The sequence below is a fragment of the Danio rerio genome, chromosome 16, assembly GCF_052040795.2.
Source record: "Danio rerio strain M-AB ecotype USA chromosome 16, GRCz13ab, whole genome shotgun sequence".
NCBI lineage: Eukaryota > Metazoa > Chordata > Actinopteri > Cypriniformes > Danionidae > Danio > Danio rerio.
The window spans coordinates 25028710-25054494 of record NC_141036.1 but is presented as its reverse complement, the minus strand read 5'-3'; the positions used below and the strand labels follow the sequence as shown (position 1 = coordinate 25054494).

General features: G+C 32.8%; 3 protein-coding genes and 1 long non-coding RNA gene across 19 annotated transcripts in view; 3 read left to right on the top strand and 1 right to left on the bottom strand.

The window, feature by feature from the left end:
- cgna (cingulin a) overlaps window positions 1-12537 on the top strand; it is a 78972-nt gene extending 66435 nt beyond the window's left edge. Inside the window, exons 22-23 of one of the 12 annotated variants that reach the window (XR_015511316.1) lie at window positions 1987-2889; window positions 4242-5145. Coding sequence is in view for 2 of the 12 variants with exons in the window: in XM_087286912.1 (XP_087143038.1) it covers window positions 1987-2128 (142 nt within the window). In the remaining 10 variants the exon portion in view is untranslated. Of the gene's footprint in view, window positions 1-1986; window positions 5146-11880 lie in introns of those variants that run through there. The other 11 variants (XR_015511315.1, XR_015511314.1, XR_015511313.1 and 8 more) reach the window with 11 other exon arrangements.
- The window catches only part of LOC101883647 (uncharacterized), a 713507-nt gene that overhangs the window by 47233 nt on the left and 640489 nt on the right, over window positions 1-25785 (bottom strand). The window lies entirely within an intron of this gene.
- LOC141378346 (uncharacterized) lies at window positions 11413-16884 on the top strand. The gene is given in 5 exon segments (XM_087286960.1): window positions 11413-11671; window positions 11673-12201; window positions 12856-12999; window positions 15859-15906; window positions 15993-16884. Coding segments are annotated over 5 exon segments (939 nt in total). The 5' UTR covers window positions 11413-11488; the 3' UTR covers window positions 16028-16884.
- wu:fb59e12 overlaps window positions 17858-25785 on the top strand; it is a gene marked incomplete at its 3' end in the record, with an annotated part of 35627 nt that continues 27699 nt past the window's right edge. For all 4 annotated transcript variants that reach the window (NM_001443365.1, NM_001443363.1, NM_001443364.1 and 1 more), the window contains 2 exon segments: window positions 17858-18016; window positions 19071-19097. In NM_001443365.1, coding sequence (NP_001430294.1) covers window positions 17944-18016; window positions 19071-19097 — 100 coding nt within the window.

The window sequence follows — 25785 nt, the reverse complement described above, 5'->3', positions numbered from 1 at the left end:
TCAGTCAGTCACTATGAGTTATGTGGTGATGACACAGCACCCCGAAGACATAACTGTTGTAGCCGCTGTACAAATGTCATAGTAGCATCATGCCCTAATGTCCATAAAGAGGCAAAACTCTTTGCAGAGTGAGGAGGCCTAGGAGGGTTTGTCCTCCTGCCACCTTTCATGAACTGGATAATCAGGTCTTGCATTCCAAGCATCTTTCCATCATCTGCACCCTGATGAGCAGAGATGGCAAAAAGTTACTGGAGCACCATAGTCTGTGATCAATAATAACCTGCTCCTGAGACTGAGTTAGAATAAGCTTGTCTTCAAGATAGTTGAGAATCCAGAAACTTACCTTCTGTAGCGGTGCAAGTGCACTTTCTGTGACCTTGGTAAAGACGCACAGAGACAGGGGAGAGCCTGAAGGATAAGACTGTGCAGTGATATTCCTGACCCTCGACCTTTCCCTGGCTAGTTCATTCACTAACTTTCATTGGCCTATTTTCATTAAAGCTCACTTGGGTAATTTGAGTGCTGGTTTCAACACTCAAAGCAACAGCTCTGAACCAGGGAAAGTGGATCATAACATTGTGAGCTCTTTTTTTTCTATGATGTATATTGTGATATGAATACTGATTCACTAGATGTGTTGAATAACTATTTGGAAAGAATTTATCATTTTGAATTGATTGCGATTATTCTGTATGAGAGTCTGTAAGTATAACGTATAAGAAATTATCTACAAGCTCAGATAAATTCAATAAAGAAAAAGATACAAATTAAAATAAACAGTTTTTTTTTTAAAAGAAGTCAAACTGTATTCAAGTATACAGTAATTGAATAATCAAATGTAAAATAATACTGCATAGTCTTAGTTTTAAAAACACTTTAATTAAATTAGTTTGTCAAAGTTACAAACGGTACAGTTTCTTATGTCTGAATGCTTTCACAACTCTCACACAGTCACAGACCTCGATTGATCACATTGCGATAATGATGTTGAAACAATATATTGTGCAGCCTGTGCTACAGAAGGGCTAATAATTTTGACTTTAACTGATAATCGTTTTGAATAATTGCGATAACAACTATGACCAAAATAATCGAGATTATGATTTTTCCCATAATCGAGCAGCCCTAGCCCTTGCTAGAATTACGAACCATTTGTGTCGGAAGCTATGGCAGGATTACCAACAAAACCAAAGAAACCATTTTGGCTGCCATTATTAAAAGAGCAGTATAACACGACTATACTGACCACATTATTCTTGCTTGTAGTTGGTCTATACAAATGTTCAAAATTACAGAAATCTGTGCAAACACGTTGTATTCACTGTGCTTGGATGCAGATGTGGAATCCCAGAGCCATGAACATTAATAGTGATGCAACATCCACTTTTGTTGACTGTGTGTTTTTATTTAGCGCTTTCACTCTGCATTAGTGTTCAGAGTGAGACGTATTCAGTAACAGACCAGGCTCTGTGGCATTTCTTTTGCTGTGGAAAAGCAAACCAGTTCTTAGAAGGCTCACAGACTAAACCCACTGTGAACCACCAAACGCTCTAGTTCTGAACCCGGTTCTTGCTGGTGGAAAAGGGGTAATTGTGAATGGTCACCAGAACAGAATCCAATAGGTTTTCATTACATAACTTGTGCTAACCATCAAAGGAAACCACTGCTTCTATAATAATAATAGTAGTAGAAGAAAATCAACAACAATTATTGCTATTGTTATTATTATAGTAATAATGATAAACGATATGTAAAATAATCACACAACATGGAGAATTATGTTGTTTTGCTTGATTGCTTGATTTTGTAGAAATGTGGTTTTAAGGCATCAAAGTGGCCCGTGCATCTGTTTGACATGGATGTAATACAAAGCTTTAAAATGTGAAGTGATTTCTATTGAAGAAAGCTAGTTACATTTGAGTTTTCCTTGCTCAGAAGTGCTTATAGTATGTTACACCACTGGACACTACTGTCATTTGTTTTCAGGAGGAAGATTCAGCAGGCCCGACAGTCAGTGCTGGAATCTTCAGTGCTCAGCTCCGACGATGACGATGATGATGGATTGTACGATCACTCCAGCATAACCTCCATCCTCACCGAGAGCAATTTACAGACCAGTTCCTGCTGAAGCGCCGAGAGGAATCTGTGGAATGAGGTGTGAATGAAGCTGCCCACTCATCATGAACATACAGAGGAACTTTCTTTATATCTGTAAAATAAAAGATCATAGATAATGAAACTCCAGACTTCTGGTTTCCACCCTTAAGCTGTAACTGTCACATTCCGTCATTATCTCAATTAAAATTCCGTAAAACAGCCTTAAAACAGGCCTATTTTACAAGAAAAGCCTTAATCATCCCTCTACTTTGGAAGTAAAATACGTTGAAGAAGAATTTAGTCATTTAAATTAGAAGATTACTGAAACTTCTTTTATTTGAATAATTAGCAGTGAATAGATGAAATAAGAATGTGAAATAAGGAGAAGGTGAATACATGCATAAATACATATGGAAGGGGAAAAAAGATTTAATTTTTGTTTAAGGTCTAACAGTGACTGATTATGAGCACTGATCATTTTGTTAGTTGTTTGATATGATACCGATAGGACCTCAAGATGTTAGCAGAAGGTTAATATGAATATAGCATTGAACAAATCCAGTTCACAGAAAGTATAAATATCAGGTTTAGCATTAGTATAGTAGAGCAAATGAGAAACACAGTTAATAGTCTAAACCATGTAAAAACATAATTCCTGTATTACCGCTCTAATAGATTAGACGAGTAATCGCGCATCAAGAAAAAGATTCATTCTCTGCTTAGACTGCAGCTCCTCAATCTAGACTTAATACGTATGTACGGCAAGCCGTTTTGCCATTTAATTAATAACCTGTACTAGTATCTGTTTTCCTGTTACTACTAGTACTAGATACTAGTACCTTTTGCATTAAGTACCAGTGCTTATTCATTAGTTACTAGTGCTTATTCGTTAGATACTAGTGCCTATTCAATAGATGCTTGTTCTTTAGCTTCTTTTACAGTGTCTTTTGTAAAGTTTCTAGTACTCCTTCATTAGATACTACTACCTATTAGATAGACACTAGTACTTATGTATTAGATACTAGCACTTATTCATTAAATACTAGTATTAAATCGATACTAGTTCTTAAATATTAGATACTAGTACAAATTTTTTAGTGCCTAGTAACTATTCTGTTGTTACTAGTAACAAATTATTTTTTTTCCCATTGATTTCTATGAGTTCTGTCATTGGTATATTAACGATTTAGTTTTGACTAGTATGTATTCCAGCTGGGTCTAGTACATATTTTTATGTAGTAGTAGTTAATTATTAGGTACTAGTACTTAATCATTAGATACTAGTATCTATTTAATAGATATTGGTACTTATTAAATAGGTACTGGTACAAATTCATTAAATACTAGTGACTATTAAACAGATACTAGTTGTTTTTCATTAGTACTAGTATTTATTCAATCGTCACTAGTATTTTATTATAACTTTTACTTGTAACAATTCTTATTTTATTAGTCATTTCTGCTTGTTTACCTGTCTTATGTTATGACTTGTCCAAATGGAAGATTATAGTTCAATTATACATTTTTAATAGTAAAATATTTTTTTACCTGTGACATATTAAACAAGTAATATTATTTAATAAATATGTATGAGTATTTTTTAAATAAGTTGTGGTATCCATTTCATAAGTACCAGTATCTATTTAATAAGTACTCTATTCTAATCAACAAGCACTAGTACCTATTAAATGGATACTAGTATCTAATACATACTGTAAGTACTAGTATCTATTGTTTAGGAACTAGTATCTAATTAATAAGTACCAGTATCTAATGATTAACTACTAACATATAAAAATATGTACTAGCCCCAGCTGGAATACATACTAGTCACAACTGAATAGTTGATATCTCAATGACAGATCCCATAGAAATCAATGGAGAAACGTTTAATTTATTACTTGTAACAACAAAATAGTTACTATTAAAATAAATACTAGTATCTAATAAATAAGAACTAGTATCTATTTAATAAGTACTAGTACCTAATAAATAAGTACCATTAAAATAAATTCTAGTATCTAAGGAATACATACTAGTATCTTATGAAAAAGTATTAGTATCTATTTAATACAGGTACTAGTATCTAATGAATAAGAAAAGACACTGGTAGCTAAAATAAAGCACCAGTATCTAAAGAATAGGCACTAGTATCTAACAAAAAAGCACTAGTAACTAATGATTAAGTACTAGTACTTAATGGAAGCGCACTAGTAACAGGAAAACAGAAACTAATACAGGGCATTGATTAAATGTCAAAACGGCTTACCATAAGTATGCGCTTATGCTTTCACAGTGGAAGGAAGGCCAATTCATTTTAGGGTACATGCGAATGAGCACTGTACAAGTGTGTCGCTGATATGAAAATAATGAATTATTACAACATAATTGCAATAAATACATTTACATTTCAGCTCATTTATCTGCTAGCATTTCCATTATACAACTGAGCTTAAATGATAAACTGTAGTAAGTGTTCTTTAGCATTATAAGAGATGAAATTAGTTGCACTGTGAAATTTTGTTCTGCAGTTTATATTTTTTGACATGCTGAAACACAGATTAGTCTAGAGAGTCAGAGTTAGCGTTTCATCATTCCTGGAAGAGCTTCTGGACATTTTTTATTGATTTTTATTTGTTAGTTTTTTCAGCACATGAACTGTTGTTGTTTTAATTCAGTCTATAATATTGAAGCACATTTATAATAAGTTTCTAAAAGGACTGATTTCCTACTGTATGTACAGTAGTTCTATTACAGCATACACCTTAATTCTGGTACCAAGCTGCCTTTTCACATCTGTATCTCCAATACTGTATCTATGCACACAGCATCTGATTCATGTGAATTGTAAAACACTACAATGCCTTGTAAATCAAGTAATTATTATTATTTTTTGTAATTGTTGTTTCTTCAAAGTAAATGAGAATGATTTATGTATTTTGTATTTATTTGTAATAGAATTTGCATCAAGCACTGATCAAATCAAAGGTTTGTATTATTCAGTTAGCAAAACCTTTTCTATCAATAATAAATTCAGTACTTTATTAAGACCTGGTCATGGGCTCTTTTTAATTCATTGCTTATTTACTGCACATGTACTTATATTTTGCATATGATGTAGTTAACGTGTCACACACAGATGAAGTCAGAATTATTAGCCCCCCTTTGAATTAGTTTTTTCTTTTTTAATTATTTCCCAAATGATGTTTAACAGAACAAGGACATTTTCACAGTATGTCTGATAATATTTGTTCTTCTGGAGAAAGTCTTATTTGTTTTATTTCAGCTAGAATGTAAGCAGTTTAAATTTTTTTACAAACATTTTAAGCTCAATATTAGGCCCCTTTAAGTTTTTTATTTTCGATAGTCTACAGAACAAACAATCGTTAGACAAGTTGCCTAATTACCCTAACCTGCCTAGTTAACCTAATTAACCTAGTTTAGCCTTTAAATGTCACTTTAAGCTGTACAAAAGTGTCTTAAAAATATCTAGTAAAATATTATTTACTGTCATCACGGCAAAGAAAAAATAAATCAGTTATTAGAGATGAGTTATTAAAACTGTTATGTTTAGAAATGTGTTGAAAAAAATCTTCGCTCCATAAACAGAAATTGAGGAAAAAAATAAACAGGGGGTTAATACATCTGAATTCAACTGTATATGCAGCTGCGTAATTTAACTGGCACATGCAAATACGAGTACATCACCCTGGTTTTATCTTCTCTTTACTGGCTTCCTGTGCAATTCAGGATCCATTTTAAGTTACTGTTATTTGTTTTAAGTGTCTGAATGGTGCTGCACCTCTTTACCTCTCTGAGTTCTCTGTCCCTACTAGGATTGCACGGTTTACGTGTACTTCAGTAGCACCGCGATACTATGGCTCCAAAAAACTGGCAGTGCCCCTGTAGTTTGTAAACGGTAATATCGTCATTAACAGATCTACAATATGTTGCATGTGGAAAAGGCACTAAAACGCTCAAACATTAGTGCTAGCGAATAATTAGTAGACCCCTTTATTTTACTTTCATTTTAACTGTCTGCATACGGGTCATAGCTTGCTGCAGTCATGACAGATCATATGGCATTATCAATTATTATTTTATTTATTATTATTATTATTATTATTATTATTATTATCATTGCAATAACAACAAAAGAGTCACAGTAAATACATAAAAGCTGAGAAAGTCTGTACAAATAGTACATTTTCAATATTAAGGGGATTAAACTGCAGTATTATGACAAAAATATATATAGTATTTCTGTCAATTTGCTTTATTTCATAGATTTGAGTTATGAATTAATACAGTATTGCAATACTACTACTTGGTATTGTGATACTTCAGCTGGTACAGTATAGTATCGTGGCCTGAATTGATGCTATCATGACAACCCTAGTCCCTACACACCTACACACATTTGCTCAGTTCAGCCGACCAGCTCCCTCTGGGTGTGCACCTAAATTGTGGAATGGGCTGCCGTTGTATATTAGACAAGCCTCTTCCATTACTTTTGAAATCAATTTGGCTTTTAGCGTAGTTGTTTTACTCTTGTCAGCACTTTGGTCAACTGTGTTTTTTAAAGTGCATTGTAAATAAAATGAAATAATAATAAAATATACACATATATCTTGCAGCTTGTTCAAACTGTTTACTGTCTTTATAATGAATTTTTGAGGGATTTTGGGACAACTTGATTGTTCTATGTTCAGTCCACTTAAATTTGTAAGCAAGAAAACCTCAACTTGATTCCTTCATGTCCCAACACAAATGGATTGTGTGGAACCCTGCATTTTTTACAGTGTGCAAAAACAAACTCTACAGCCAAATGTTGGATACTGGGTCATTAAATAATATTACCAGTTTTATCATTTATTTTAGCTAAACTGCACGTCTCTGACTTTTTGCACAGATGGCATAACATATTTCAGCACTTCAAAAACAATTGTTAAAAGGCCTTGTGGCCTGCGCTGCTCGAAACTCTGAGATGAGAGCTTTCGGTATTCATATTTTCATCTTCTATATATTCTAATAGTGTCTATAGAGGATAGACTGGCGTGTATACAACTGCCGCATTAGCCCATATGATCTCCGAATAACTTAAAATAACTTCATGAAAATGGTGTGGCATGTGCTCAAAGTGCTCATCTGTCCTATAGCGAGCATCTCTACTGTAAACGATGGCGGCTTTTCAGCTTTCACATTTCCAACTTCTGTACATTTTAATAGCCACTTTATCGGAATGCAAAGGTAAGAGACTTTTACCTAAAATCTAATTTGCTGAATTTCAATGCAACAAGAGATCAGTTCATATGTAAAAAGGTCTAGCCATTTTAATTTAATTGTCTTTATTAGAGTTTTTTTGTTGTTGTTTTATTATTTTTTTTAATATTTGTTTATTGACATGTACAGTATACCACCTGCGTCAGCAAATCAGCATCTTGCTCTTCAGAACAATCCATAGTACTTTGAAAATATTCATCAGGTGATTTGCATGGAGAGGGTTTTTGCAGGAGATCTCTTTTTAGTACTCCATCTATTAAAGATTAAGGGTAATTGAAGTTTTAGTAATTATAGCTTTTTCGCAAAAGTTGGCTTTATGAAATTCTGTCCATCAAGAGCCCTATAATCCAGACATAACGCGAATTCAAATGGATTTTTCTACAAAATATCAGCCTCTGTTAAAGAGATAGTTCACTCTAAAATGAAAGTTGTACTCACCCTCAAGTAGTTCCTTCAATTTCTTTTGCATTTTTAAAAGATATTAAGGAAAATGTTGGAAACTGGTAACCATTGGCTTTCATGGTAGGGAAAACGCGCATAGTGGAAGTCAGTGCACTGAAAAAAATGATTCAAAGATGATTCCTTGCATTTAATGTTTTTTTTTTTTTTTTTTTTTAAGTGGTTGTAAACTATTTACTTGGGCTGAATTTAAACAAATTAAGTTGAACATTACTCAATTTAATGTTTTTGTTTAAATTCAACACATAAATTGTCTGCAACAATCTTGCAGACATAATTTTTTTTAGTGTGGTTACAGTTGTCCAACATTCTTTAGAATAACTTATTCAACAGAAGATAGAAACTCAAACATGTTTGTGACAAGCGAATGATGAGTAAATAAGGACAGAATTTTCATTTTTCTGTGAACCATCCCTTTAATTTTCAGTAAAAACTTATCAAGACAAACCGGTTAATTATTAGTAGTGCTGGTATTGTTAGGTTAGGGTTAATGCTCCTACTGAGATCTTGAGAGATTTAATGTTTGTTTGTTTTGAAATGTGATTTCATACACTCTAATCAAGCACTGATTCTAAATAGTGCAACCTTTTGGAATTCTGTAGAGAAAGTACTACTTTAAAAGTAGCCCTTCAGACCTTAATTATGTTTAGTGCATTTTCCCAGTTCTCAAGGCTTCCTAAGACAAATATGTATGTGTATATATACATATCTTAATAAAATAAATTAAGTTATCTTATATAATAAATACCTTAAGTTGCTTTTTTGCTGTTCAATTTTAAAGGACATCAGGTCAATACTGTTGTACTTCAAAAACAATATACCAGCATGAAACTAAAAATAAAATGGCACAAACTGTTGAACTCTACCCAAATGTTTCTTATAAAGCTTACAAACTTGAACAATGTAACATTTTTACTTTTCTTTTTAGGTTTTTGTTTTATAGACTGCAAATTTTTAGAACCCACTGCACATTATAATGGAGAGACATTCAAGAGTTCTGTCATCGTTTACTCGTCCTTTACTTATCTTAAATGTTTGTTTTGGGTTTTTTTCTGTTGAACAGAAAAAATTAAATATTTTCAAGAAAGCTGGAAACTACTAACCATTGAATTCCACAGTAGTTTTTTTTTTCTTCTATGAAAGTCGATTGCCAGTTATCAGCTTTTCTTTTGCATTCAACAAAAAGAAAAAAAAAAGAAACTCATGAAAGTTGAGTAAATTAGAATGTTTGGGTGAACTATCCCTTTTATGTCTACTGTATGTCCATTGTCCCTTTGAATTGACAGGCATATTTTTAAAAATCCAAATTTAAAGCTTGCAATTTTACAAGCGATTTTTATTTATTTATTTATTTTATCCTTTTATGTCTATACAATCTACAAAATATTGGAAAGCAAATTAATAAATGTGATTGGCTGCCATGATTTTAACCTTAGTGGATGTTTCAAGCAGAGCTTTACAGCTGCTTGACGGAATAAAAAAAAGTCCAATATCATGGACTGTGTCGGTTCTAGTTTAAATGGCACCCTGGGTGGAACCACCCCAAATATACTTCATTCCCCTATTTGGTTGACTTTATATACAGTTGAAGTCAGAATTATTAGCACCCTTGAATTATTAGCCCACTGTTTATTTTTTCCCCAAGTTCTGTTTAATTTAGAGATTTTTTTCAACACATTTTTAAACATAATAGTTTTAATAACTCATCTCTAATAACTGATTTATTTTATCTTTGTCATGATGACAGTAAATAATATTTGACTATATATTTTTCAAGACACTTCTATACAGCTTAAAGTGACATTTAAAGGCTTAATTGGGTTAATTAGGTTAACTAGGCAGGTTAGAGTAATTAGGCAAGGTATTGTACAACGATTGTTTGTTCTGTAGACTATAGAAAACAAAATTTGCTTAAAGGGGGCTAATTATTTTGACTATAAAATGGTGTTTAAAAATTAAAAACTGCATTTATTCTAGCCAAAATGAAACAAATAAGACTTTCTCCAGAAGAAAAAATATTATCAGACAAACAGTAAAAATTTCCTCAATCTGTTAAACATCATTTGGGAAATATTTAAAAAAGAAGAAAGCATTTGAAGAGGGGCTAATAATTATGACTTCAACTGTATATATTTTAAATATTAAATATATATTTTAATTATTTATTATAAATACATTTTATCATATTTATTTATGGGCTGTCATGGTGGCACAGTGGGTTGCACGATTGCCTCAGAAGGTCACTGATTCAAGCCCCGGCTGTGTCAGTTGGCATTTCTGTGTAGAGTTTGCATGTTCTCCCTGTGTTGGTGTGGGTTTCCTCCAGGTGCTCCGGTTTCCCCCACAGTACAAAGACATGCAGTATACTCTAGGTGAATTGAAAAAGCTAAATTAGCCGTATTGTATGTGTGTATAAGAGTGTGTATGGATGTTTCCCAGTGTTGGGTTGTGGCTGGAAAAACAAAATGAAAAACATATGCTGGGTAAGTTGGCGATTCATTCCACTGTGGCGACCCCAGATTAATAAAGGGACTAACCCGAAAAGAGAATGAATAGATATTTATTTATTTTCAATGAATATAACAATGTCTTTATATTTATTATTAATAATTAAAATTATTATTATCATACAATTATTATTCTAAATAAATAACAGAAATCAATCCTAAATATAACTGGAAAACAATGTAACAATACAACTGGAGTGATATGCTAAGCTCACTTACAAAGTCTTTTGTATGAATAATAATTATGACAATTCTATAGAATACTAAAAATATATGTTTTCTTGTATTAGAGCCGAAAATTAATGTTCTGAAGTCTTTATTTGAAGAGTAAAGAGTATATGAAGAGTTATGATTCATTATCTCTTCTTTATGCTTCATTGCCATGCTAGTCAAAGTAACATCATCGTCATATTATGTAAACATTAGTTTTCACCTGCGGTGTTTCAGTTGCACATAAAGAATAACAAACTTTCCTGTGCAAAAGACGCCAAATGTAAATGGCCCCTAACATCTTTATTTTGGGATGACCACTCTAAATTAATACATTTGCATAAAGTACATCGCATCCCAAAGCTTTTATTGGAGGACTTTTTTTTTCCCCGTTCCGCCCCCAGCAAGATGCCGCTGGGCGATCGCCCATATTGCCCATGCATAAATCCACCATTGATCATGAACAGCAGGTTTTAAATTTGGTGAAACACCCTGAAAAAAAGCATGGCCTGACATGATGTACAGTACATTGAAATGGACACCGGGTCTGAAAGGGTCAATAACTAATACAATAAAAAAAAAAAAAAAAGTGCAGGAAAAATAAAACATAGAAATTCACAATTTTGAATTTTAATTGGTTTAATAACAGTCACTGGGGTACATTTTGTAAAATCTACAAATAAAATATTATTGTACTGTGTAGTACACTCAGAAATAAAGATACAAAAGCTGTGTACCCATTACTAGAGGTTACAGCAAGACCTTCTTGATTTTTTTTTAATTACTTTGTAATCACTGTCTCATGAAGTTGCCACATATGGTTCTTTAAATGCAGATTTATTTTTGCATACAGAGGTAAAGTAGACCCAGCTTGAAAAGCTTTTTGTTTTTGAAATAGTACTTGTTTTGTTCATCATGTTCATTTAGTGGCGATGCAGAGACCCTGTGAACAGCCTCATCAGTTGAACATAAGTCATGTTCAGCGTGACAGCATGTCTATTTCTTGTTTAACCACAACCCACACGCTAGAGTCTCCAATAGTAAAACTATGTAAGAATAACCCTGTTAAATAAGTCTTGATCTCTTCAGCATCAGAGCACCAGAGATAGTCAACATAGGAAACATGCATGAAAAGTTTGACTTGATCTGAAAGACGTCAGTTTATCAGATGTAGTTCTTTATGACTGTCAGGTTTACAAAGATCAGGACTGCCTTAACGCAACTCGATTTATCCTGACAGTCAAAGGTGAAAATGTCACATTTCAGAAACAAGCAAATAAGCCTCAGGTAACTTGTTGTATTAAACGTGTTTCTCTGGTTTTAGAGTGTAAAAAGTTGCAGTCTGTCTATGCAACACTGGGCTCTTCAGTCCTGCTGCCATGCTCTGAACATCCTCAACAACACACAACTGATCAAGTCACTTGGAAAGTCATCGAAGGTCACCGGTCAACAGATATAACACAATATCGCTCTTCATTCAAGACCTCAAACAGCACAGAGAAACTCTCAAAGCCTCTGTTTGAGAGAGCGAGACAACTAAAGAACGGTTTTCTTCTTATAAGAGATTCAGTAAAGGCTGATGAACTGTGGTATCAGTGCACAGTGAATGACACAACCTGCTATGAAGTGAAGCTGCTGATGAAAGGTGTGTTTCAATGTAATATGTTGGCATCAAACCTCAATGCAGACTCTCTGACCGGCATTGATTAAAGATGTGTGAAATATTTTCTGAAAATAGTAGGTTAGTCAAAATTGCTTCATGTGCTGAATGTCTGTGGTTAGATTATTTGTTTTTGTGATAGAACATGTGTAAACAGTGTTAAGGTGTCTTTGTACGGGTTTTTTTGTAATTAGCATTTTCTAGTAACTTTTGTTTGTCAAAAAACTTTAGACAAGTTTAGTGCTGTTAATATTTAGATAATACAGTGAATTGTGTAAATATTTCATGTTTTAGTCTTATAATAAAATGTTTCCCATTTTTTATCATTGTACATCATTCTTTAAGACAGGTCCCATGATGATGACAAATAATAGTGATTTACTAATTTATTAGAATGTACAAAATGTAAAACAAATAAATAATAATAGTAATAATTATAATTATTTATATATATATATATATATATATATATATATATATATATATATATATATATATATATATATATATATATATATATATATATATATAATATTCTCAGAGATAAAGAAATGGACCTGAATTAATGTGTGTGTAATAATAATACCTTATCAAATACATGAATAGTTGATAATGTGCACTTTTCTCTTGTCATCACAGATCCTCCCACCCTTTCTGTGAGTCCTGTTGGCAAAAGTGCTGCACTCCCATCAATGATAACTAATCTGACTGTAGTAGTGATGGCCACAATAACATGTGTGATTCTTTATTTCAAAACCCGAAGGAACAAAACCAAAAGCCAGAGTAAGTCCACAACTGAAAATCCTAACACTGTTCTTCAACGGTATATAGATCTTTATAATAATTTAAAAATGTCAAAATGTAAGCGAAGCAAAGGTTATGATTGTTTCAGTCACCAAAAAAAAAAAATATATATATTCTGTTATGTTTTTTTGTACTCTGGAAATCAGATCAGCCATCCACACCAAAACTCTGACCAGCTATACTGTATTCTGAGAGTCTCAATTGCTCATTGTGTTGATGGTTCTTACTTGTGACATTACGTGTATAAGATCCGCTGTTAGAATTAAGTACACAGCCAGGGTACATTTATTTAGTCTGTTAATGTTTTTACTCTTCTGAGTGTTTCAATGTGAGGTGAAATAGATTGCATGTCATTGTTAAGTAATCTTAAGGCCCAATAACTATTTTATTTTTGCACCCCTACCCCTCCTCTTTCCCTTGGGCCTTGAAACAGAGTGGAAAGGGGAAGAGCTTAAAAATGTACCCTTAAGAAAAAGGACAGCACTACAGCACCTGCACACTAGAGATGCGCGGTTGGCGGTTATAGCCACGGATAAACCGTGGATTGGGCGGATGACGTTACGAAAAAATAATATTTTAATTAAATTCGGGCGGGTGGCGGGCGGTTGTACTGTTTTTATTGGCATAGGTGGCGCACCAACGAAAAAGCCTAGGACTGACTTCACAGAATGGGAGGAGGAATCGGATACACTAATTCTGGATGAAGTACAGAAGTATTCCTCTACAAACTTCCGTATATGGATCAGCAGAGGAAAATCTACTTTCCTTTAGGGAGAAATAAGGCCAGTCATTCCCACGACTGCAGCACCTTTCCAAGAGAATTATATGCATTTCAGCAACAAGTGCTGCGAGCGAGCGCTCCTTCAGTGCAGCAGGGCGCATTATAGTGGCTATGCAGGCGCTCCCGTCTGAATCCTGACACTGTCATACATGCACTTAGCCTGGTCAGACTTTATGTTCGCTCAAAGAGGGATGGCAAATCTATTTTTCTAATTTAATTTCTAATTGTGGGGGTGACTGAGCCTATAAGGCTTAGGCACGATATGACGTTTTTATTAAAAAAATTTTCAACTGTTTGCCAAAGCATGCGACTATAGCCTATGCCTACATTAAGATATTTATGTTAATATTTTTTTACTGCCTGTTGTTTCTTTTGGCATATAAAATAGGTATTGTCTGATAGAGATATAAATAAAGGTTCATCTGTGTCGCAGAACTGGTGTTCTTTCCGATTTCTACAAGCTCAATAACATCCACAGCAAAAAATTAAAAATAATAAATAAAAAAATAGTTGAAAAACTGTGCCCATTAATTAGATGTGCAAGGCAAGCAGGTACGTTTTTGGGGTTGCTATGGACAACTACAAATGTAAACATTATTAGGCTATAATGTAAATGACTTATTATTCTATCTATTTACTAAAAAATAAAGTAAAATAAGCATTTAGTAGTAGGCTAAATAGCAGCATGTTGAAATGATGTGTCAATGCGTTTTCTATTAGGCTACAATAAAAAAAGTTGTATAGTACAGTGCGTTTAATTTAGGCTATTTATTTACTTTTGTCCCTGTGCGCCGATTGGAGACGGAGTTCACTGCTGATGAGAGCTCGGGTGCTTCTCATTTCTTATTTGTGCATCCTCGTTTCCTTTCCTTGCTTTCTTTCCTCGTGTTTCCACCCCAACGGGATAACGTTACGAGGGAAGGATGCAAGGAAAAGACTGAAGGACCGAGGAATCGAATCAAGTGAAAAGACACGTCCTCGTATCTTTAGCATCACTTCAAAGCGTCGTCAATTAATGACTTGCACGTTTGGATTAACTGCATGTCTACATTAAAGTCATTCTCTATTCTATAATGAGCAATAAAGAAACATTCATTTAATAATAAAAAGGAATAAGCCATTCAAATAAAGAGCCCAATCAGCAGATGGCGGGTGGGTGCGGTTTTAAAAATTGGTCAAAAATGTTACTGCGGATGGATGGCGGACGGATGATGAATTTTGTCATGCGGTTGCGGATGAAATAATAGCCCATCCGCGCATCTCTACTGCACACATCATCATATGTCATTGCGATCTATTGCTTCATATGAGACTGCTGTAGTTATTGCAGTTGTGTTTTTTTTTGTTTTTTTTTTGGTATTTCTCTTCAGGATATCACTGAAGGCATAAAGCATGATGTTATCGTAATGATATAATGTGGCAATAAGATTGTAACTACACTGTGCATTTACACAGTGGCCAAATTCATCATGTAAGCACACCAAAACAACATTAACATTATAGCAGACACTGTAAAAGCTCATTCCCAGCCACTAAACTTTTTCTAACAGTGTATTCAAGTGCCATCAAGTGACAGAATGTTGTGGGACTGCTATACAGGAGTTATTATTAGGGATTATAGAGTGTGAAATATAGCTGTTTTTATTTTAACATTTTTTAAAAGCAAAACACGAACGCGTTTATGAATGTATTAAAATATGCTTGTTTGTTGTAAAAAAAAAATTGTAATAGTGACAAAAAAAAAAAATAATAATAATAATCATTTGTGTATCTCCTTACTTCCGGGTGCAGCTATGCTGCTGTTGTGGCTGGTGTATTCTGGGAAATGGTCTTGCCTCTTGGTTTTGAGTATAGAGTCCTGAAAAATCTCTGTTTGAAGGGGTATCTAGCCCTTCCCCTTAGCCCTACGCCTTTTAGGTAAAGGGAATTGGGAGTAAGGGGAAGGGCTTAAAGGTAGAATTGGGATTGGGCCTAAGTGTCCTCATGTTCAAAACATACATTTAATGTCATTATATGAATTGATCAGATGGCAAAATGGTTGTTTTTGTATCTTGTAGTTGATCTGAGCTGCCAGTCGTCTGTGTGTTATTCTCAAATTCCAGGAGGTAAGTGATATTCATGGTAGGTCTTTAGAAATATGTGTACAATGTGTACTTGATCAAGTTTATTGAATAAAATCCTTTTCTTGCAGGGTTTGGTGTCATACAACCTGAAAAGCATTTTTAAAAACATGTTAACTGCACTGTTTACAATTTCCTATATAATCTACAGTAACTTACTGTAAACAAATCACAGCAAAGATACTGCATTTACATTTACAGCATTTACCTTACTGTATATGTATATTCAGTATTGTAAATTTTAAAATAAACTGTAATTTTCACAATGCAACTTAAAAATAAAATAACATACTATTTAGCTGTCCTACTGTAAAATACAGTTTATATTACAGTTAAATACTGTGGAATTTGAAAAAACTGTTTACAGTGGGTTAAGTTGGGGTACATCACATCAGACGGGTTTGGACTAATTCACATGCTTTGCTAAAGACATCTTGGACACACAACAATTCAAGTCTACATTTGACAGTTGTCATAATTTCATTGACTACATTACATGGTAGGATTGATCTATGTCTTGCATTTACATTTTTACGAGTCTTTGTTTGTGATTAAGTACTGTATGCAGATTTCCCTCTTTGAAGAGAAGCCCCTGCACAAAAATAAGATTGCATCCATGATTATAGAATGCTGTGAAATACTGTAAAATCACTGTATTCATTGCTTGTTTTATATTATAAAGAATTAGTTTTTTATGCATTGCTTAAAAAATGATTTGAGTTAAGCAATCGGGTACTAGAGGCATGCTAGATTGTGAGTTAGTTCCTTTGAATGATTATTACCTGTCCCAATACCTACACTTGTGGCAATTTACCTGCTTGTCTTGCATGTTGTATTTCTTATTTTTGGCACAGCTGTTCAAATGAATGAGTAGACTGCAAGTGTGTATAAAACCTTTGAGCAACCATTGGAATACATTTATAACAAAGTTTGTAATACAGCATAAATAAAAAATTGAGCCAAGCTTGTTTTACACATTTTTTTTTACATGTTATGATTTGTACTTTTTACAATAAACATGTGCAGTTCTGATTAGTTAAAACTCTGAACAAAATAAATTGTATTAATGCTGTCATGAATAAATTCAATTGAATTGTATTCATCATTATTTCTATAGTGCTTTTACAATGTAGATTGTGTTAAAGCAGCTTAACATAGAAGATTGTAGTAAATGTAAACATGTGTCCGTCCAGTTTTAGAGTTGAAGTTCAGTTTAGTTTAGTTCAGTTCAGTGTGGTTTAAATTTCACTGCTGAAAGTCCAAACACTGAAGAGTAAATCCATGGATGTGCAGCTCCACAAGTCTCAAACCAAGCAAGCCAGTGGCGAGGAACAAACCATAGCAATTGACGAAAAAACCTTAAGAGACCAGGCTTAGTTGGGCATGACCATTTCTCCTCTGGCCAATCTTCTTGTGCAGAGCTGTAGTCTACATAAACACATGGTATAGGGAAAGTTCATTCAAAACTGAAAAATATATCTTTTGTATTTAACAGATGAAAGAAACTTATAAAGATGTAAACCCACTTGTTGAGTAGGTTGTGACTAAATGTTTATTTTTGGGCAAACTATCCCTTTAAAATGTATATTTTGTAAATCTTCATTACACAAAAAATGCAAAACTCATATAAATTATTAAAAATTTAGATTCAATAGTTTTTATCATAATCATGTTGCTAGTTGGTTCAGTGATTTGAACATTGTGTTAAATTGCACGTCTCTGACATTTTGCACAGACCACATTACCCATTTCAGTTCATCAAAAACAACATGTGACATAAAAAGCTTTGTGAAACTCTGAGGTAAGGACTTTCAGTATTCATATTTTCATCTTCTAAACACTTCACCGAGGGCTATCAAATATAGCAGTGAGAATTCATCTTCAGTACATGAACACAAGATTAGACCATTTTTCTGACGTCTGTAGGAAAATTAATGAAAACAACAGCTCTGCGGAAATCAAATGTTTTGGCATGTGCTCATAAAGCATTCATCTGTCCTGCAGTGAGCGTCTTTACTGTATATGATGGCGCATTTTCAGCTTTCACAATTCCATCTCCTCTATTTTCTAATGGCAGCTTTATTAGAACACAAAGGTAAGAGTCTTTGATATAAAGCAAATTATAGTAAAAGCTTTAGTGAGCATACATAAAAAGCTCAGAGTTTTATGGCTGTGTAAACATGGCATACAGTAGGCACCAGAGGGCTAAAGCACTGTGCAAACATCTAAAACAGCCACACAATCTGAAAACACTGATGATAGAAAAAAAAATGCATCCATAAACAGAAATTAGATACACTTGAAGTCAAATTTAATAGCCCTCCAGAGAATTTTTGTTTTTCCCATATTGTTTTAGCAGAGCAAGGAATTTTACTCAGTATTTCCTGTAATATTTTTCTTTCGTATTTCTTTACACTGTAAAACCCAACAAGTTAAGGTAACTCAAACTATTTAAGTTAAAAAACTAATGCTAATGTGTACTGTGAACTTAATCCATTTGAGTAAACACATTTATTTAAGCACAGTAAACCCCATTAAATAAAGAAAACTCAAACCAACTGGGTACTGTGAAACGCAATAAGCTAAATTAAATTAAATAATTTAAGGAAACCGAAAATGAAAATGGTTTGCAACAAACCATTTCAGTTAAACAAATCAAATCTTTATGATTACATTGAACTTACTCTATTTAAGTTATTTAAGTAATGAAGTATTTAATTAACTGATTATCTTCAACGCTGAGTTCAAAACTCTTTTCAAATGGGTAGAATTAACTTTCAGTAAATTTTGAGTTGACTACACTCATTTCATTTGATAGAGTAGACTGTTGGGTTTTACAATGTAATAATGTTTGGTTTATTTGGCATTTTTTATTTATGATTTTTTTTATTTTAAGGTTAATATTATTAGCCCCTGTAAGCAATATTACTTGGCTACAGAACAAACCAACCATTGTTATACAATGACTTGCCTAATTGACCAAAGTTGCCTAATTAACATCACATTTTAAGTTAGCTGAAAACTGTATCTTGTAAAATGTACGGTCATCATGCCAAAGATAAAAGAAACCAGTTATTAAAAACAAGTCATTTTTTATATAATTCTCTAAGTATGTCATGTTTTGTGTTATTTTTTTTTTTTTTTTTTAGTGGCGATGAGGAGACCCTGTGAAAAGCTTTATGAGCTGAACATAAGCTGTGTTCAGCATAACAACATGTATGTTTCTTGTTTAACCACAACACACCCGCTGGAGTCTCTAATGGTGAAACTACGCAAGACTAACCCAGTTAAAGACATCCTGATCTATCCTGACATCTCTCCAGCATCAGAGCACCAGAGATGGTCTGTGAGGAAACATGCTGAAAATGTTAGACTTGATCTGAAAGACGTCAGATTATCAGATGAAGGCCTTTATGACTGTGAGGTTTACAAAGATCAGGACTGCCTTAACGCAACTCGATTTATCCTGACAGTCAAAGGTGAGAATAAAATTTCTGAAACAATCAAATGATCCCAAGTTGTGTTATTTAATTTAGTTTCTCTGTTTTCAGAGTGTAAAACAATGGAGCCTGTCTCTGCAACACTAGGCTCTGCTGTGCTGCTGCCATGCTTTGAACATCCTCAACAAAACACAGCTGATCAAGTCACTTGGAAAGTCATCGAAGGTCATGAGTCAACAGATATAACACAATATTACTCTCTATCCAAGACCTCAAGCAGCACAGAGAAACTCTCAAAGCCTCTGTATGAGAGAGCGAAACAATTAGAAAATGGATCTCTGCTTATAAGAGATGCAGTAAAGGCTGATGAACTGTGGTATCAGTGCAGAGTGAATGAGAAAACCTGCTGTAAAGTGAAGCTGCTGATCAAAGGTGTGTTTCAGTGTAATATTTTTGTAAACCTATTTCCACCCAAAATGAAAATTGCCATAATTTACTCACTCTTGTTTTGTTGAACACTAAAGGAGAAATATTGACGAATGTTGGAAACCTTTAACTATTGACATTGCTACTAAGAAAAACAAATACTACAGGCAGAACAGCATGTGTAAATGACAATAGAATTTTTTATTTTGGGTAAACTATTACTTTAAAGGTCACAAGTTAACTTTGAATAAATGTGAGTAAACCCATTGCGACTTGAAACTCATAAGATGATTTAGGATTTTTTTTAGAATAACGCATATTGTTCATTCACTCAGTCTCTTTCAGATTAGTCCCTGCTTTATCAGGGGTCGTGACAGCGAAATAAACCAGCAGCACCAATTACTCTGGTGTATATGTTTTATGCAGCGGTTGTCTTTCCAGCCACATACACTCAAACACAAACACCAATACACTCTCTCATCCACACAAAAACTCATTCCCTACTGCCAATTTAGTTGACCCAATCCTCCGATACCACATCTGTAGAGAGAACATGCAAACTCCACACAGAAATGCCTCCTGTTGAACCAGCAACTCCTGTTCAGCAATCAATCAAGCTTGCTGTAAGGTGACAGTGTTAACCACTGAGCCACCATCAAAATGTGTAGTTAAGTTTTTTTTTTTTTTTTTTTTTACTAATATAATAATGTTAATATGTCTGTGAATATTTAAACAGTCTTGTTGAAGGGTAATGTTTTCATACTAGCTTAAAAAACGTAGGTTAACATCTGCTTTTCTTTCTAAATATCTGCTGAAATTTCAGATGCTTTTCAAACTGTAACAATTGTCTCTGATTTTATTCTAGATGAGACGTTTCATTTATTGACAACAGTGACAACATTTTCCACAGCACCAAGTCATTTTGGGATAAAATGTGTCTAAATATTTGCTGCAATATCAGATGCTTTTCAAACTGTAACCATTGTTTGTAATTGTATTATAGAGAAGACATTGCATTCCGTGACAACATTTTCCACAGCACAATTAGGTAATTGTAAGATAAAAAAAATATACCCCCGGTTCCACAGACAAGGCTTAAGCCTAGTCCTAGACTAAAATGTAAGTTTGAGCTGTTTCAACTAAAATAAAATTGCACTGAATGATTTTTAAATTCATCAGTGCCTTTGTTTTGTTTCAAGATACACACCAGTAATGTTTTATTTTTTTCTAAGTATGTTTATAAAAAATTACCTAAATGTCCTAATTGAACCATGGCCTAATCCTGGCTAGTCTAAGCCCTGTCTGTGAAACCAACCCTTAATCATTCAGATTTAGATAATGTTTATTTAAGTTTTTCTTATTATTGCAGATCCTTCAACCCCTTCTGAGAGTCCTGTTGGTCTACTGAAAGGCAACAGTGCTGCACTCGTGTCAATGATAACTAATCTGACAGTAGTGGTGATGGCCACAATAACATGTGTGATTCTTTATTTCAAAACCCGAAGCAACAAAATCAACAGCCAGAGTAAGTCCACAAAATCTTAACACTGTTCTTTAGCGGCATATTGTAGGGGAAGATTGCTTTAGTCTTAAAAAAATAAATAAAAAACTCTGGAAATAGGTTATTCAAACCAAAACTCTGACCAGCTGTACCATATTTTGTAGTTGCATTTTACTGTTGTCCATGTACATGTATAAGATGTGCTGTTATATCAGTATACAAGCTGTCAGACATTTAACATAACATATTTAAACATAAATACATTTGTTTGTAGTTATTATTTTTGTCTTGTTTTATTGAGATATGAAATTAAAGGCATATCATTGCATCCTGATGTTAAGTGTTGGAACGTTGGAAGCATGAAATACTTTTTTTTCATATTTATGCCGTTTTATGAATTGATCAGATGCCAAATGCCTTTTTTTGTATTTTGTAGTTGAACTGAACTGCAAGTCATTTGTCTGTTATTCAGAAATGTCAGGAGGTAAGTAATATTCATTATAGGTCCTTAAAGAATGTGTAACTTTTGTACTTGATCAAGTGTATTTATTAAATACACTGACAAAGAATCCTTTTCTTGCAGGGTTTGATATCCCGCTATGTGATAAGCCTAACTGAACAGCATATACTCAACAAATATTCATGAACCTGAACAATATTAAAATAAGCAAGCAAGCTAACATCCATGACAATAGAATGCAGTAAAATAATTGAAATCACTGTATTTAATGCTTGTATTTTTTTAATGATTTCATAAACATGTTTTGCTTAAAGTTTATTTGAGATAAGCAATTCTTGTCATTTTAGAGACTGGACCTGTCCCAGTATTCACACTTGTGGTCTTTGCATTTAGCTTGGCTTCTTGTATATATATCTTATATTTGGCCCAATTGATCAAGTAATTTTGAATACTGCAAGTACATATACAATTTTTGCTAAACATGTAGTTTCAAATAAAAAGTTATTAACCCAGTCATTATTGCTTTTATTACTGTTGCCATTAATAATAATAATTAATGTTAGAGTGATTTCTGAAGGATCATGTGACTCTGAAGACTGGAGTAATGACGGTAAAATTCATATTTAAAATCAAATTCAATTAAATTAAATACAATTTTTAATAAATGATAAACTACTTTTGAACAGTTATTTAATAGTGCAATAATATTTCACAATTTTACAATTTGTATTGTATTTTTGATTGAATAAATGCAGCCTTGGTGAGCATACGTTTATTTTAAAGCATTTAAAAATCGTACTGACCCCAAACTTTTGACCAATAATGTAAATTTACACATTTTGTACATGTTATACATCGTGATTTTTACAATAAACCTGCAGCTCTATTCATTGGAGTCTTTTAGTCTTAGGGTGTTATTTATTTAAATTGATTTTCTAGCTGAAAAATCAACAACTCGTTATGATGTACAAACTTGTATTTTCTTATTAGACAGTATTATTTTATATTTGTACACACAACTGTCTGTAGAGCACATAGTTTGACCATTGTTAGTCCAAGTCATTTCCCCATCGACAAATGAATCAGAAGTTCTAAAACAATCCCAGAAAATAGCTTACTTCCACATTGCAGAATGAGGACAATATGAGCCATTTTAATGTACTTGCACAACCTCTCTCTCTCATGTGTGTACATTCTCTCTGTCTGCCAGTGACTGCGGATTCAATACGGGGACTAGAAAATCTAACATGTCATAACTGACAAAAAAATTGTTAAACAAATTAGTTTTACTTGCCTAGACCATAGAAAATGACCAGGGAGTGAGGGAATATTCAACAGTTTGCCATATGTTCAAGTATTTTAAATGTGCTTCGTGTTGTGCATTTAAAAACCCTTAACTTTTGTCTTACTTAGTTCAAATTTTGAACATAATAGATTTTATTAATGATATATAATGTATATTTATGAATGATTTCTGCTATATATTTTATCAATGAAATATATCTCTCTATCCTATATTGCTAAGTTTCTAGCACAATGTAATGTTTGCTGTAAGTTTACAACACAAGCATCACATTTACTGCATATCTCAGTCAAAGCTTATTGATTGATGTTAAAGTAAACGCACATTTCAGATTCATCTTGCTCAAGTTTTGGTGTTGATATTATTTCAGATTATATAACACAAGCTTTATTTCTATATCAGAGTTGATTTCATTTAATAGAAGTGCATTTAAAACATTATGTATAATTAAATGCTTACACTGAAAAAAATGCATTTGCTGTTTGTTCAAACTACTTATTTAAAATAAGCTGAAACAACACAATTCTTGTTTTTGAGACAATTTAATTATTTTACGTTCAGTCCACTTAAATTTGTAAAAACTTATAAGTTAACTGAATTCCTTCATTTTGTATTAACACACATGGATTTTGTGGAACCCAGCATTTTTTAAAAGTGTACAGGGATCACTCTTACTTCTGTACATACTAAGCATATCTGTGGTGCACACAAAATACTGTAAGTGTAAATACTAAACAAAAGTGTGCACACAACTAGGTAAGTGGACCTCACCATATAATTTATTGATTTCTCACAGGCGTTTTACCTGTATAAATTAACTATTTAAACGAAACATCCAAAAGCTTACCAGAATAATTCACTCAGAATAAAAAAACTTGATAATTTACTCTTGTCATCCAAGTCCTTCACTTCCACAATTGATATTCACCATTGTACATGATGATAACAACCATTTGCTGTCTAGTATTTTTTTTATTAGAAGTCAATGGTAACCTTCAACTGTTTGGATAGCAAGATTTTTCACAATGTCATCCTTTACGTTCAACAAAAGAAAAAAAAAACCTCATACAGATTTTTAATTGAAGGGTGAACAAATGATGGCAGATTTTCATTCTGGAAGTGAACTACTTCTTCTTTAATTTTATTCATTAGTTAAAATGAGAATGAAAATGTCTATTTAAAAAAATTGATACAGAAAAAAGTGCAATATTTGTTCGAAAACCAATATGAACCTTATAGCAATTTGTTAGAAAAAGATATAACAAAACTGTCTTTAATAAATTACTTTACACTTTTTTTTATCGAAATCATGTTGCTGGTTGATTTAGTAATTTGAACAATGTGTTAAATTGCACGTCTCTGACATTTTGCACAGATCACATTACCTATTTCAGTTCTTCAAAAACAACATGTTACATAAAAGGCTTTGTGGCCTGCTCTGCTCGAAACTCTGAGGTGGGGACTTTCAGTATTCATATTTTCATCTTCTATATTTATAAATACATTTCACTGAGGGCTATCAAATAGCAGTGAGAATAGATCTACAGTTCATGAACACAAGATTAGCCCATTTTTCTGACGTCCGTTGGAAAATTACTGAAAACAACAGCTCTGCGGAAATCAAATGTTGTGGCATGTGCTCATAAAGCATTCATCTGTCCTGCAGTGAGCGTCTTTACTGTATATGATGGCGCATTTTCAGCTTTCACATTTCCATCTCCTGTATTTTCTAATGGCAGCTTTATTAGAACACAAAGGTAAGAGTCTTTAATATAAAGTAAACTAACATTATTTATAAAACGCTCATTTTAGGGAATATATTGTTTTATGCTATATAGTATTATTTTATTGTACATTACTGATGTTTTTAGGCTGTTGTAGTAAAACAGTATTAAGGATACTTTTAGCTCGCAACAAGTTTTAGACTTCAAATTTACATTTATACATTTTCAAAAACATGCTTTAGTTTAAGATTACTCATGGTTTCTGGAGTTTGTCCACACTGTAAAAAAAAAACTAATTTTACAGAAAAAATCTCTAAATTTTTTACAGTAATTTTTTGTCATTTCACATTATATTCAAAACTTAGTAAAATGACAAACAATCTCTCTAAATTAACCGTTTGACTTTCATTTTAGGTACTTTATTATTAAAGACAAATTACCGACAATTTTGTTTTTTATACAGAGAAATTACAGTATTATTTTTACAGTATTTTTTCTGTTATTTTAAATTAAATTCAAAAGTTCGTAAAAATTACAAACATTATCTGTAAATTAACAGCTTGACTGTTATTTTATGTACTATATAATTAATGACAAATTACAGCAACTTGTCTGTTTTATACAATAAAATTGACATATTATTTACAGTGATTTTTCCTGTTTTTTTTAAGTACATTTAAAATTACGTAAAATTAAAGTAATAAATTGTAATTACTTGCTCTGTAAAAAAAAAAATCGTAAAAAGAAAGGTCAAATGACTGGCAGCTACGGCTGCCAAACAAAAACCATAAAATTAAGGTAAAATTTCTTTGTTGAAATAAAGTGCAAAAAATATTAAATCTACAGATATTTTCATTAAAATGTTTTCAGAAAAACGCTGTTATTTTACAGACTTTTCCTAGATTATTACTATCAAATCCATTTAATAAAGTAACACACTAAGAGGGCTCACATACACCTGTTTCAGATTCTGCTGATTGCACACACACAGTCGGAGGATCGTTATGAAC